We start from the raw sequence: 16,355 nt of genomic DNA on the forward strand, positions 1-16,355 counted from the left end.
AAGTTCAGTGGATTTTAAATAAATCTACTCCCACTCTCCCTCATTAACTGATCTCAACTGTAAATTTGCTTTAGATGCTTTAAGAGGTGGCTATTAACTACACAAAGTTATTTTGTGTGTCAAAATGACAGCACCGGTGATATTTATTTAGTGAAACTGGATTTGTCTATGTTGGTAAAACGCAGGGTATTAATAGAATTCTTTTTGTTTCTATTTTAAATGGCTTGTGTACTTATGCAACTTTAGCTAATTCTGAGATACTTCACAGATTGACAGAAAGGATCTGAAAAAAAAAAAACCAAACCCAAACCAAGCCCATTCTGAAGAGTGAAGTATTTCAAATTATGTAAGTAGTCTATCAAAAAAACATTAAAACAAACCCACCCATGGCACATGATCAGTAATACCACCACAAAAATTCATACTATTTGGGGGAGGGGGCATTTAAAAAGAAGTTTAGATTTACATCTTTTAAAAACACTCACAGAATTATGAAGATTTGCTTGTGAGCACCCTTTTCTGCACAGTTTTATAAAGGAGCATCCACTTCCAGGCCTTCAGAGCTACCGACATAATTTCATGCAACCCCAAATAGTATCATCAATACTGAATCCAACTTAATCCTGGAGATCTTGGAACCTCAGTTGGTAGCAGCCTCTACCACCAGATTGGGCAACTGCTGCTGCATGGCTATGTATTGAAATGAATAAACCACACATGAAACATTTTCCTATGTGAAGGAAATAGTATATAATGGAGCTCAGGAGCCTGAAGATGAATGAACAGAACTTTTATCATTAGGAAAAAACAAACCTTAAAAAAAATTAATAGAAGTAATACATAATCCTCCCTACTTCTGCTGTTGGATATTAGAGCAATTTCTGATCATGCTCTCTATGGAAGTTAAAGGTATACAGATACTACCTGGCTATTTAAACCTCGAGAAGTATCAATCTGAGCTTCTTGTGATATACTGGAATAATGCATGAAGAAAGGGTTAGACCAAGAGAACTTCCTACTTTTTGATGAGCATTGTTATTGCCAAAGGGCATATCCCAAACAGAAGCAATTCCTGAGAAAATAATTTGCTGAGCTGTAATAAGAACTCATTGCGGAGGAAAGCAAAAACAGTCCTTTGGAGAACACCATTTTCCAGTGTAAATAAAGACAACAGAAGCTGCATCCTACCAAAAACACGATACAACCAACCTGATTTTCTTGTTAATGATAAAAGATTGAACAGCATCTTTCAATTTAACTCTTAAGACTGCATTTCTCAGGAATCAAATATACCATTTTATTATATCCACAAAATACGGGGATATTTGTCTCAGCTGAGGAATATCAAAACTTAAAAAAAAAAATCCCCTTTCATCACCTAGATCATAGATATTAATGCTGTAACTGGGAAACGACAGTTATGCTTTCTCCACTCTAAAATACCTAATTGTAAGTTAGACAAGAAACAAAATATGTAGAAAGCAGATCCTTTCTACTATAGGATACTCTGATTTCTGCACTGATTGTAATTGCCTTAGAAACAAACTGTGAAGAAGCCTCAGAAAAGCTGGCCAAAATTACTCTTGCCCTTGTCCTGTTCCTTCCTTTGACATGTGACAGTTAATTAGGGTATCTCCTGCAAGTTCTCTACTGAAACGATCTCTTCCTGAAGCACATGGCAAAGATTTGGATCATCGTGCCTTATTTGGGATGATAACATTGATCAAGGCTCATTGTTTGCACCCTCCAGCTGGAAGGCGCATGAGGACCTTAAAGCTGGTTTAAAGCTTTTACTTCATCCATTGAGCTTCAGTTGTTGGGATCAAGTTCATGCAGCACAGATTTGCCGAAAAATAGAAAAGCCAATTCTATACCTCCCAGTAGCTGCTCAGGCCTGAAAAAAAACCAACAGCTGAAACAACAGCTTTGGTAAACTTATTTCCGGTTATTCCACAAGTCTATTCCATACATTTTGATTTTGTTCAGAAAAGCAGCTATACATATAATCGTAGTTCTACTTCAGGAAAGCTTTTTCACAAACATCAAAAAAGTTGAATTTTCTGCAGTGCAGAAGTCACTCAACATTGATTTTCAACATTTCTCTAATGTCTTCTGCTTTCACTGCTGAAAGGAGGATGAACTCATAGCCTGTGGGAAGCATTCTGTCTTTCTACAGCAAAGGAAACACATGTTTTTATTTGGGTTATGTTTTTGTCGTCCCAGAGTGGCAAAAAACAGGCTTCTTGCTAGCATTGCTCAAGGGTAAAACCCTGGTATTAAGACCTGTAAGGGTGCTCAGTGGGCCAGTCAAAATGTCTCAAAGAGACACTAACCAGTGTCTTATTTTCCAGAGAAGCTTTTCAGGATAAGCTGCATGAGAACACTAATACAGAGAAATGCTCAGAAAAGAGCTTTCTAAAACACTAAAAACAAAACAAAACCTACAGGGATGGGTCTCTCTAAAAGTCAACATACTTCAAAACACAGAAAGATATGCCACTTTCAGCAGTTAAAAAAAAATAAATACAAATAACAAAATAACTAATGCAAGAAAAGTACAGCTTTAAAAAGGTACAGCAGAGAATGAAAGAGAGAGGAGAACCTGAAAAGCTCCTCTAATTAGAAAACTAAGCTTATCAGTTTCCTCCCCAGTTAACCACAACTTACTGCAGAAGAAGGAGAATAAAAGGCACCCACAAGGAAATTGCACTATACTAAACTATAGCACTCTAAATTCATGTCTTTTTCTGGAATAGCTTCCTTGAATAGAACTGTTCTTCATCCAGAATTCAACTAATAGATGAAGGAGAGCTCATGTTTTCTACGTTGCTTCAGGGGAATGAGCATGGACATACCCTCCCTTTGCAGGATCTGCAGGCAGCCATAAGAGAGAAATGAAAGGTAGCAAATTCCTGCACTGCAACCGAGGGACTGCAAAGAAAAACAAAACTGGTTTTCTATCTGTGACAAACATACAATGTGCTTGCACAAGCGTCTCCCTTACACTCTGCAGAGCACCCTAAGTATATGACATAAGACATTTAAAAGCATGTGATAAGGCAACACTACTTCAGCTTCTTCTGAAACCAATTCCAAAAAGTCCTCTTCACCCCCCCAAACAACCTGAAAACAGAGAAGCGCCTCGTCCCATACCAAGACTCCCTCTGCCTGCCTGCAGTCAAGAGGCTGGGGTGGAGGTATGGTCACGGACCAATTTTCAGTGCCCCAGGCAAATGCTTAACTGATTTCTGCAAATCCTCCATTACCTAACGCGGGGTTGTTAACATGCACGATTCTTTTCCATCACCATAGTAACAAAGCACGTACATTTTAAGGTGCATATGGGGGCTCTTCTAGAGGATGTGTCAAGTTGAATACAGCTAAGACAATGTAAGATATTTTAAGCTAGACCCCGTTCAGTACAAATACAGAAAGCATGAAAGTACTGTGCTAGAGATCATCACAGGACTGTTTAAGCAGTGGTTACACATCCATTAAAAAGTTTTCTGGAGGCTGAAAGAAGCAGAATATGAAGTAAGATTCAGTCAGGACATTCATCGGCCTTAACAGCCCGATTTTAGACACTCTTTAGACACTTCTTCAGGAACCACAGAACAGAACATAGTAAAAGATTTGACGAACGATATACTTTACCTACCAATTGCTAAAAAAAAAAGGATAGAAAAATAGGTCTAATTAGAAAAACGTATTTACCGATTAAGAAATGACAAGCAACTGGCATTTTCGTTTCAATGAGAGCTGCAAGTTCTTTGCACTTACATGACTGAAGTATGATACTATTGCTGTAGGAGGACACACAAGTGACACCACAGAAATCCAGGCTTAATTGTAATCCATATGTTAGATGCCTCCACAGCAAATATGCCCATGGATGTCAACAGCCTAACTGGCACCCTGCGACTGCCATGCTAGAGCACATATCCCATAGTAGCATGACTTCTCTTAACAGATGTCATTATCACCTTAAAAGAACCAAACCAAAAGCAAGTTCAACATAACAAATGCATCATTCCCTCAAATAACTTCTCATACACTGTGCTAGAGAGAAATTCCAAATTAGGGGGGGGGAAAAAACCCAACACCAAAACTCCCAACTTTCAGATAAGGATTAAGAAAATCACGCTAGCAGAAAAATATGTAAGAAACAGCATGCTACAAGTCTGGATAGAATTACAGCAATATTACCAACATCTGAAACACTCCCATAGTTGAAATCTGAAGATTAAAGGCTAAACCCAGACTAATCTGCAGAAACAAACAAAAAAACCCTAACAAACTTGTTAGAACATTGTTTTACTTTTCAATACTAGCATTTATAGGATTTTAACGCTTATTAAGATGCAGTCTTCAATTATACAGCACCACCTGTGCGTGATCAGAAGGTGCAGCCCTCCTCTCTGGCACAGGATGAGCTGCAAATGAGGCAAGGGGCTGAAAAATAAGAAAATGGGTGTTTCCTAGTATCGAAGGCTTGAGAGCAGAACCCAGGCAATCTGATTATATTCCTGGCTCTGTCTCATTATCAGAATCATCAAAATTCATACCCCCTGACCGCATGGATTGTATTTGCACAAACAATCTCAGTTCTCAAGCCCGAAAACTCACAAGCACTTAATTTTACAACTTTGCATTCCCTTGGCACACTCATTATGTACCACTGGTATCAGCAATCATAATTTCTTCTACAGCTTTTTTTTTCTTTTTTCTTACAGTCATGCAAAATTAAAGTAAGAGACAGCGACCCCAAAATTTTTTGCATAACATCAGTAGCACAGGTCAGTAGCATTGGAACTATAAGTGGAACTTGTAATGAGATAAATAATTGCCCCCTGAAGAGGGCATAAACACACCCATCTTAAGGCTACCCTACTAGGAAACTTCCAATCTACTCTGGGTCCTAGAGGGAGCAAAGACCAGCGATTAGCAACAGTAACTAGTGCTTAAAAACATGCAGGTTTGGCGCACAAGGTCAGCCACTTACATAGATTAAAAAAAAGCCAAAACAAAACAGGATTTTCCATTTTAAATGTATAGGCCTCAATTCTAAATCCTGAATTAGTTTCTTTACCCCTTTCAAAAATGTGTTCCCATTCAAGGCTCATCATATTATCGGCCTCAATCACAGGCTTCATATTAAGGCATGTTGTACTGGGATCCAGAGTAAGCGCAACAGGCACAGCAAGAAACACCTAGGGCACAGAGCACTTCATCACGTCTGAAAAGTTTCTAGGAAGCTACATAAAAATTCCTAAATCAGAGCAGGCTCTGTACTCCCACTTTTCACTACCCTTCCTTAATCCTTTCAAAAGGTTAAGAGAGAGAGAAATCACTTCTGCCCTCAAGGTTTACACCACTTCACCAAAACAGTTCTGCACAATTTCTGAAAGAAAAAAAAAAAACAAGACTGGCAGGAATCCTCACTGAGAGTTTTATCTTACCAATACTGTGTTTCTTTAGGGAAGGCAGGCAGTCTCAATGGCAATTTTTAATAAACCTGACACTAGTTTTCAGTAATTACTTGTTTTATTAATGAAATTCTTGATACTTCTTGTTGCTACACTTATTTATTCACAGCATTTGACTTCACTAAAACTGAAATAAATCAGTTTCATTTTTGCTTTGACAAACTTCAGTTAGTGTCGCAACTCGTCAGTACAAGACAAAGGAAAAGGGTGATTGTCAACAGTTGTCAGATCATCTTGGGGAAGACCTATTTATTTGGTACTGGTTTTCTGGAGTTTCTTTTTAAAAAAGAAAGAAAAAAGGACAACTCTTCCATAGACTTTCATGATGCCTGCTCTCTCAAACCATCCAAGCCAACCACCAGCTCACAGGATTTCTTTAGGGGTTCTGAAGAGGAGAGGGTTTGACTCACTGTAGCAGAAGTACGGATTACAAGACTTCGTCACCTAACGGCAGTCAGTAGTCAAAATTTTCAAACACAAGAATGGATACATCTGGGAGGGAAAACAAAAAAGACGGAGGAGAAAAAAAATACCTTTACTACCTCATTTTTAAGATGGTTTAGATGTTTCAATAGCACTCATTTGGGGAATTCTTGTGTAGCACACACATGAAAAATGTTTTCTTCTGAATGGAAGTCTGGTATCAGGCAGCAATGCAGAATGGAGCACAGTAACTGCTGATGTTTCTATGGCCTATTTTCCCTCTTTGAATTGAAGTATTTACTGTCATGTGACAGTGAGTTAGTTCTTAGAGAAAAAATGCTTGTGATCTCCTTGCATATATAGATGCATTTATCATCATTCTATTGGGACTGTTTAAAAATTATTATTATTAGTTTTCCCCACCTTATTTGGAGCATTGGGAATTAGGGCCTGCAACCGCGTGTAACAAGTCAGTTATTATTTAATCAGAGACACATTTATAAACAATTTTAGTATTCAAAGCACTTAAATGCAAATGTTTTGTCCCTTACCATATCTAAGATAAAGATTTGTTGCTCCTTTGTTTTGCTTTATTTTTTATGTTTTACTCATCATATGTAGGAGAAAAACAGGGAATACAGAGCACTGAATATAAATAAATGAATATGTTATTTTAACAAACTGATATCACAGATATCAGCATGAACATTATGTAAAAGATAAGCTTGGAAAGATGTGAAAACACAAGCACTTAAAATATCTGCTTACTTCCTACAAGTAAGTGCTGTTGAGTAACACCATCGTCGTAGAGACTGATTCCTATTACAGATATTTTTCAAGTAGGAGAGATACCGTGTTTACCCCGGTACCATATATACATGTTACTATATACAACATGATACCACCTCACCTACGAGAAAAACCACAGCCAGATAACAAATTTTACTAGATCATAGTCTAAACACTAGCAAAAAAGAAATAATAATCTTCTATTACAGAGTACAGGAAAAGTAAGCACAACAAAAGTATGTATTACTATTGTCTTAAGTCTAGAAATATATGTTAATACAGCATACCAAAAGAGCATCCAGTCCCCTTCCTTCCCTCAAAAAACACAAGTATTGCCGAAGATTATTTCTGCTGAATACCGAGACTGGTTAGAAAAGACACCTAACAAAGTATTAGAAGGTATAAAAAAAAAAATGTTGAAAATATGTTTACATCTTCTTGAATTTTAATGTGGAATATTTGTACCACATTAGTCACCAATAATTAAATACATACTTCATAACTAGAAGTGCTTTCAGAAAGAGGAATGAATATTTTCAAGGGAGAGAAAGGAGGAACAAATTTTATATTTTTAGGGATCATTTAATTGTTGTTTACAACCAATTCCAGCCATTCAGTAACTGTGCTAGTTAAAGTTTTCTTACTTAAATGTTGTCGCACATTAGAACAGAAAAGAAAAAGCCAAAGATAGTTCCTTTTTAATATATCCATAAAGAAACTGGCATCCTCAACAACATGTCAACTCCCAGCCATCTTTCAAATTCCTTTAAGGAAACCGCAACATGTTCCAACCAAGAAAGAAGAGTAAGAGGGAGAAAGCAGACATTTGAATATTAGAGCAAAGCTATTTAAGACAACATACATCGCATGCTGTATCATAGATACTTTACTTGAATCAGAGAGTAAAAACCGAAAAAGACAAAAGAATTTCCTTTGTCTCCTTTTTAAACTTGTATCATTATTCTGAAAAGTATTTTTTATTTCTCGCATTTGTCACATCCCATCAAGTCAATCAGCAGCGCATATGATTTCTCCAGATATACATAAGAATGAGCAAGTAACAAACAAAAATGCCAGTGTTTAGCCTAAAAACCACCAGGAATGGCCTCAACTTTAATCCTATGCCTTCTGATCCTGTCAAGATATATTTCTTTCAAGAAACATCTCTACTTTTGAAACGTACACTAACATTCTCACTGGCACTTTAACACTTCAAGAGCATTAAATTTTGAATGAACAAACACAGGAAACACTTGTCATTTTATAATTCAAACATTATCGCTAGCTTCAGTTATGCTGAAATATCCAGAAAGCATTTTTCTGCAATACCACAGTAATCAAGCAATGTTGCCAAGGTGAACCTTTCTTTAAATAAATAAATAACAACAACAATAATAAAAAACCACTCCTGACTCCCAGATTATGTAACATGCAAATTCAGTTTCACCTTCAAAATATTGTCACGTAACATGAGCCAAAGAGACAGCAAGAAGCAGTTCATAAAACCGGAAAAGCCTCCCTGGGACTCTGTAAAGAGCCATTCCCCAAAAAGAAAACATAGCAGAATAGCAATGATTTCATATAATCAATTGGTTTAGAAGATGCTTTCCTGAAAAAAAAAAAAAAAAAAGAATCTTACTTCTTTTTACAAACCCTTTATGTTATGGGATGAAGAATTCCAAAGTCTATATATGCTCTAAATAGCAGAAAGAAAATTAGCCTGCTGAAAAGCGTTAAAATCCTCCCAGAACTAATATAACCAAACTAGTTGGCTTTACTTTCTGCAACACGATTTCATGTTCATCTTTCAGTATTTGGGCATGTAATACAAGGAGTTCTGAAGCACAAATGAAATATAAACAGTATTTTCACAAATATTGAAGGAAGACATGAAGATATCAAGTAAGAATTTTATTTTTAAAATGTAGTTCGGCTTTACTTTTTTCAAATCAACATTTGAGGTTGTTTATAATATTGTAATCTAGAGGCTGTTAAGCACATAGTGTTAGTATACACTCCGTGTTTCTTTAAGTTATAATCTCTTGAATTAAATTATCAAGGAAAATGGAGTATAAAATTACTTATATTTATGTAGCAAAAAAATTAGCATATGACAGTCTGAATCTGTAAAAATACAGTACGTAAAAACAACTCCAAATATAATTTAAGAGCACAAGCATTCCCTGAAAAATTTAAAGAGGCCACCTACAATACCGAGGAAAGTAAACAAGCCAATAAAGCAGTGCTCCTACTTTTCAATAGTAGCAACTCAGACTCCATCTTAAGCCTGTCATCATTCATCCCTACTGAATGGGGACTACGTAATGTAACAATTATTCTTTTACCTAACACTGAAATTCAGTAGCATTTCCAGACAGCAATAAAATCTGCCACCAAAACAGGAATTCGGTACAGTGCTCGCTGACCTGCCTGCTTTGACATTATTATGTTAAATTGCATGAACAGCAAATTGACCTATGAGTCCACAAATCCTACTAATTCCTTCATTTAAAAAATGATATTATTTGTGAGCACCACATTGTGTTCATGCTGACCACACTGATTGCAAAACACCACTGAGGGGAAAAAACTAATTATCTGGAGGTATAGAAATACTCTCATTTAACTAATACCTAACTGACAAATACAATAACATCATTACGAGGACAATGTAAAAATCACAAAAAAGATTCATCTGTGGGAATCAGAATTTTATAAGGCTGCCTGCCGTACATTCATGACTGACAAGAAACTTAACAGTCCTTAATGCAGCTTTTTAATTAATCTTTCCCACGATCATTGAGAATTTAATATTATTAACTGAGGTCAAACTCTGAACACCACAAATATTTATATCTTACTCCACAAGATGAAGTTTTATAAACAAAGAATAATGCTCAATTACCAGAATATTCCCAGTAGCCACAATGACACAAAATGCATTGCAAAGTACCCGTATTCGCCCTTATATGCCAAGAGATTTGTTAATGAATTCAAGGCCATTGATGTCATCAATTATACTGATAAAATTAAACACAGTGAACTTTTGAAAAACAATAAATTTCATTTGGTAGATCTGCCCTATTTTCACAAATGGTTTATTTGGAGTTTCAATCATATTTCCCAATCACTTAAAGTGACACACTCATGCTATGCGCAAAATCAACCAAAGAGGAACGACGACTCTGGCCTCACCAAAAACGCTGTCAAAAAAGCAAATGAAACCGAGAAGAAAAATATTTTTCTTATTTTCTTTTTCTTCTGATATTTTAACAACCAAAGTAAAAAGAAAAAATCTGTTTATTTGAGAAAAAGCACCATTTATAGTGCTTTGTAAGGTTATACAGATTTAGCTCTACAACAACAATGAATTAACTCACACGAAATACTGTATGTATCCTTTCTCATTCTAAGTAAAGATTAGTTATCTTTAAGGTATTCTCTCAGGTTGCACTAAAAATGAAGCCCTCTCCGCTCCACGAATGTATAATTAAGGATCACTTTAGTGTAATTTGTTAAGATAATGAAACAGTGCATTCATGAGCAGCGAACATCACCATTTTAACACTGGCAACCACAAAACAGTTACATCAAACTGTCTGCTTCGGAGATCCTTCATCACTAAGTTACACTCGATTTTATTTTTTGAAAGATTTCAAAATACTTAAAATATTGACCTCTAAACAGTCCATGCCATATTAAAAACATTTCTCTGTTATTCTGATATTTCAGAGGACTCTTCAGCTACGGCAAAGGTTAAGGAGAAATGGCGATAGCTAATCCGCTGTAAAATTCTCAAAGTAAACAGACAAAAAATGAACTGCTTTGCTGATTTCTATCGATTTAGTTGTCTTCACTGTCACCTGTATTTTATAACAGGCAACATTTTCAGATGTCTCGCTAGGTATGACTGACTTCCTTCTACATTATGTCGGTATCTTGCAGATGCAAGACAGAATTGTTCAATAAAATGTAGATCAACCCACATGGATTAACATACTGGTCTGAAAACACGTTCACAATAATGAATTTGATTTTCAGCATTTTATTTTTGAGTTAGTATTTCGGGGGATGGGGGGGATATTTCAATGTTTTATGAATAAAACTCTTCCCCGCTTAAATGTTGGGCAGCACAGGCAGAAGGTACTTCCGAGCTAACGCTTCTCGATAGGAAAAGGACAAACACAAACCATAAAAACAACTCCCCCCCCCCCATCCCCCCCTCCCGCCCCCGCATCTTTACAGCGATTTCCCATGCTCGCAGCCATGAGCCCTCTTTCCGCTGCCCTCTCCGAGAAACCTGCCGGCCCGGCCGCCTCTCCCTCCCCATGCAGGTCTGATCCGCCGGGCTGCTGAATGCAGGCACTGTACTGCGCTGTGAATGGACGGACAGCCAGGTATTTTATGAATGGAGCGGATCACGTGCTCCCAGCACCTCCCCGAGCTGATATTTCCCACATAACTGTGTCAACAAGCAGCGAACGGCACATATTAATACAGCAGGTCCCGGGGACCGTCCCCCGCCCGCCGCTGCCTGCAGCCTGGTCCTTCGCACAGCAGCGGCAGCCGCCGTAGGCCCTCGGCAGGGGCAGGTTTTGCCGCAGGTCAGCGGTGATGACAGCACTTTTTTTTTTTGTTATTTTTTTTTTTTTTTTTATGAATGGAGATTGTGGTATGCAAATGAGAGCGATTCACAAAAAAGGAAACATGGCGGCGGCCCCGGCCGCCGGCCCCGCGGGCGCCGCAGCGGCTCCCCTCTCCCTCCCTCCCTCCCGCCCCGCTCCTGTCCGCGCCCCGCGCAGCCCCCGGCTCCGCTCCCCCGCGGGGCTCTGCCCGCGCCGCGCCTCGGGGAGCAAACCGCCCTCTTTTCGGGAAGCTGCCCCGGGAGGGAGGGAGGCAGGCAGGGAGATGGGAAATCCGCCGTTCCGGGCGGAGGAGCCGCCCGCCCCGCCAGCCGGGGCTGAGCACCCCCCACCACCACCGCTCCCCACCGCTACAATGGGCGCAGCGCTCTCTCCCTCCCTCCCTCCCTCCCTCCCATCGCCATGGCCGCGGCCGGCGCCCGCATCATTCATAAAATCAGCCTCGGCGAACACCGACACCGCAAACCGTAACGCCAGAGCTCGGAGACTGCAGCGATCAACCTTAAACTTCTTCATCACAGGGAAAGTTTCAAAATGCTTCATGTTTGGGTTTTTTTTCCAGTGCCATAAAGAACTCGGATGTTTTCTGACAAATATTTATCTCCTCCGACCCCAAGTGTATTTCAACGACAGATTACAGGCAGGGGGATACAGCCGCACACACATTCTCTGGATTTCCTCCAAACCAGTCACATTAAAAAATATTAAGAGATCCCTGAACTGTCCCCTTCCTCTTTTTCTTTTTTTTTTAAAAAAAAAGAAAGAAAAAAAAAAAAGAAGTCCCAAGTGCTCATTAAAAGGCAAAAAAAAAAGGCTTTAGGGTAGGTTTAAGCTGTATTTACACTGACTGACTCATCCAATTAAAATTCAGGAGCAGTTTCCTGCAGGATGAAGCTCCCACACACTAGTTTCCATGTGAAATATCTACAAGTAATAGGATATTATCAGAGGTGGTACGTGCCGATACCTCTCTGGGCACTCAAAAACCATCCTCCCCCTCCAAGACACCATCATTACCTGCCCCGTTTCCTACGGGGCTTTAATTAAACCACGCTTTGCTGGCCGCTGGCTCGCAGCCCTTCTGAACCGAGCTCCTTCACAAAGAGGGAGCTTCTGGGCTTCCATGTACGCGAAGCAGCAATGCGCAGAAGGCGCAGAGGGAGGCCAGGACACGTTCGAGCGGGGGGGACCCGCCGAGCCCCAGTCCGACCCCGGGGCGGAGGGGAGAGCCGGCAAGGGATGGGGTGGGGGGGGGTGGGACACGGACGGACGACGACGACGGGGACCGGCCGCTTGCTTACTCGTTGTTAGAAGTCGCCGTCTCTTCGCTCATTTTCTCCTCACCGCGATCCGACAGGCAGACGGAGCAGCACCGACGCAGGCAGGGCGCAGCCAGAACTCACCAGAAACTTCACCATTGTTACCCCCCCCCCCGGCCTGCCGCCCCCGGCCAGGGCACGGGCAGCGCTGGGAAGTGAGGGAGAGGGAAAGGGGAGAGGCGGGGGGAAGCGATCTTTATCCTGGAAACACGAAATCCTGTTGTCCGGCGCTGGAGCGTATTTCCCCCTGTCTTTAGAGATGATGATGATGAAGAAGAAGGTAACGGTGGAAACAGCAGCAACAACCCCGGGTCTTCTGCTCTGGAGCTGCTCCCGGTTAGAGGGGAGCGGAGCGGCGGCGGCAGGGGACGGCTCCCCGCCGCAACAAGCTGCGCCGCACCGTCCTCCCGCTGCAGCTCATCTCCCGCTGCAGCCGCCTTCACTGCTGCTGCCCTCCTCTTCCTCCTCCTCCTCCTGCTCGGCCGCCTCCCTGCCCGCCCGCCTCCCGCGCCCAGCCGGGGCAGGCGGCGGCGGCACAAATTCCTCCAGACACCGGAGCCGCCACAGGCCGGGGCAGGCGGCGGCGGCAGGGGGGGCGGGGAGGGAAGAAGGGGGGAAAGGAGGGGGGCAGAGCGGCTCGGCGGGGCTCTCCCACCCCCTCCGGAGTGAGGCCGAAGCGCTGCGGAGGGCGGGCGCGCCGGCCCCGAGGAGAAGGCTGGCGACGGGGGGAGGGAGGCGTTTTAAACCAGCCTGGGGGTGGGAAGGGGGGGACGGACGGAGGAGGGAGGGGGGGGGAGAGAGGGAGGAGGATGCGTCACGGCTGTTTGTGTGAGGAGCGGAGCGGGGAGGGAGGGAAAGAGGGAGGGGAAGCGGAGCTGCCAGGGCGAGAGAGGCGCCCCCGGCCGCTGGACGAAGGAAGGAGGGAGCCGGCGGGGAAGTTCAGCGGCTGCGCTCCCTCCCCGGCAGCAACTCCATTAGCAGCGGCCGCCGCCGCCTCGGCTCCTCGCCGCCGCCTACCGCCCCCTCCTCACAGGAAAACTGGGCGGAAGCGTTGACTTCAAGCTCCTTCCGCCGCCACAGCTTGATCCAAAATAACCGCGGGGGGAAAGGGAGGAGGGAGAAGAGGGGAAGAGCGGGGGGGGGGAGGGGGAAGCGATCCTCTGCCCCGCCGCGGCCGCTCGGCTTTCCTGAAAGTAGTTCCCTCCTTCCCGCCCCCGGCGCTGCCTCACGCGCTTCCCGAGGAACCGCCGCACACGCAGGCACGGCGCCGCGGAGGGATACGCGCGCTGCCCCGCCGGCCCCCGCCTTCCTGCTCCGGGAGCGCGGGGACGGGCGGCTGCGGGGGCCGCTCCGATGTGGGCCCTGACGGCCCCGGCCCAGCGCCCTGCCCGGACCTCCGGGGCCGGTGTGGCGGGAGCCGGTCCGGCCCGGCGGGTCTCTGGGCCCGCGGGCTGGCTTTTCACTCCTCGGCTACTTTTTGTTAAGCTGAAGTGAATGTAAACGCCAAGCGTGCGGCGGCCGCCGGCGGGTGCGGGGGGCTGGCGAGGCGGGACCCGCCGCGTCCCGTTCCCGGGGACAGCTGGCGGCGGTGGCCCCTGGACCGCCGGGGAGGAGGGGCGGGGCGGCGGGTCGGGGAGCGTGGCCGCCTGAGCCCCGGTCCGCTCCGCGTCCCGCGGTACCGTGCGGGGCTGCCGCCGGGGCAGCACCTGCCGGGCTGCGGTGCCCGGCCCGCCCTAGCCCAGTGTAAGGAGAGGCCGCGTGTAATTAGCTCCCGAGCCCTAAATGCGGGAGCGGTTGTGAGCGGGCGGTGGGGCGGGAGGGTGCGCGGGGCCCCGGCTTGGCCTCTGCCCCCGGAGGCGCAGGGGGATGGAGGCGTTTGCGGTGGGTGCCGGGGAGCGGCGCGATCGGGGAGCCGCAGCACCCCGAACCCGGGTCCCTTCTCGGGAACTGACACGGGGAAGGTGCTGCCTCGTCTGAGGGAGAAGTGGAGCGGTGCTGCAAAGCCCGAGGACTCAAAAAAATCATGAGTCAGACCATCAAATAAATTAGATTATAATAAAAGATTATATTGTGGTTTTGTCTGCCGGTTGGGTTTTGATTTCTTCCTGCCTAGTGTCTCTATGCGTGCCTGCCAACTGATACCTCTCAGTGTCGAAACCTATGGAGTAAAATACTGTGGCGCTACTGTAAGAGACGCTTCCCTGATGCACATTCATTATTCTCGGCTTCCCGTGAACTTCCTCACTTTTCCGCAGCTGCTCTCCAAGAGCCTTCGCTGTCAACTCTAATCCCATTTTAGTTTTTCCCGTAACTGCGGGGTTTCTTTCCAGCTCTGGCAGTGTCACAGGAGCAGGGATGAGCGGTTCTCTCTTCCTGTTTGAAAAAGATGGGGCGAGCTCCCCTGGTGATAATAACGTGGCTGATTCCCACACTACCATTAGTTGGCTGCTTTTCCCAAGGAAGGGAGAGACGGGGACATGGGAAATCGGGAGGAGTTGTCACCATTTCAAAGAAACCTGGAGTGCCCCATCTAATTGTAGGCCAGACTACAAACTTGCAGCATTCGTTTGAATGCACGGAAGCAGGGTGGTATTGCATTTATCAAGGGTATTTGTTAAGGAAATTCTTCCTTTTAACATAAGGTTGAAGATACAATATGTCCATGGGTCTTAACGAGGTCCAAAAATTTTTCTTGAAGATTTTTCCTTTTTCTGTGTGATGGAAAACTATAAGAAAATGTTGCAGTGAGGAGAAAGCATATATAGTTTCAGGCAGGTTTTTATTTTGAGGGCTAGTTAGTTAAAGCATTTTAAGCATAAATTTATTTTCACCTTATAGCAGTCGAGAAAAGGCACGTTTCATTTCTAGATGGTTTATGTTCATTGCAATGTTCCTATGGTTCGAAACTCCACGTTTGTATAAGAGGGTTCTCCCATACGCATAATGGAACAATTGTAGTAAACTGCTATCACGCTTTCTCTCATAAAGGGCTTAAAACATGTTTCAGGCAGCACACATCTCAAACCTACTGTAATAATGCTTGATTCCTTATCTGGGAGACTTTTGGAGGAAAATTTCCAATTGTTTTGTAAAAACTTTTTTTTTTTTTTTTGTAAAAGAGTATGCTCAAAAATGGCTCAGTTATTTATGGCACAACCGCATCCAAACACTGAAAAGACATTACGAACCCATTTTTGTACAATTTTACAATTCACATTAATCAAATTGAGTATTTGGTGGGACCCCCCTCAAGCGTTTTGAAACTGAGCTGTGGAGGCATAGTGTTATTCACTTAGCAATGAGAATCCTTTCCGAGAACTTCCTGTCTTGTGACTGGCAGATAACGTGACTTCCCGCTAATTTAATTCTCATTTTCTACTGGCTTCAAAGTTGAAATATTTAACGTTCTGTAAACTAATGGTTTTATTGAGATAATTTGATTAATACGATCCTGTACAAGAATACTCAAGAATCAGCTCAGTTTGTCAGGTGGGGGTATAGCTCTGTTCAGGTGCACCTGAAGACACATGATGATGACAAGAAAGAACATTAATCTGTGTTTTTATTTTAAATTTCCTTAAATATATTTGATGTAAAAATAATATTTGTCATGGCAATTCAATAAAATGAACTGTTTCGTAATAGACTACAAAAAATTTCAAATAATTTCAGTCTCCTTAAGGTTTCTGTGAGTA

At 43.2% G+C, this 16,355-nt stretch overlaps 1 protein-coding gene across 1 annotated transcript in view; it reads right to left on the reverse strand.

The window, feature by feature from the left end:
- SPRED1 (sprouty related EVH1 domain containing 1) overlaps positions 1–13,869 on the reverse strand; it is a 64,720-nt gene extending 50,851 nt beyond the window's left edge. Inside the window, exon 1 of the mRNA XM_074585011.1 lies at positions 12,643–13,869. Within this exon, the coding sequence (XP_074441112.1) occupies positions 12,643–12,674 (32 nt within the window). The 5' untranslated portion in view covers positions 12,675–13,869. The remainder of the gene's footprint in view (positions 1–12,642) is intronic.
- Between the last annotated feature and the right edge of the window lie 2,486 nt (positions 13,870–16,355).

The sequence above is a fragment of the Larus michahellis genome, chromosome 4 (genome assembly GCF_964199755.1).
Source record: "Larus michahellis chromosome 4, bLarMic1.1, whole genome shotgun sequence".
Lineage (NCBI taxonomy): Eukaryota > Metazoa > Chordata > Aves > Charadriiformes > Laridae > Larus > Larus michahellis.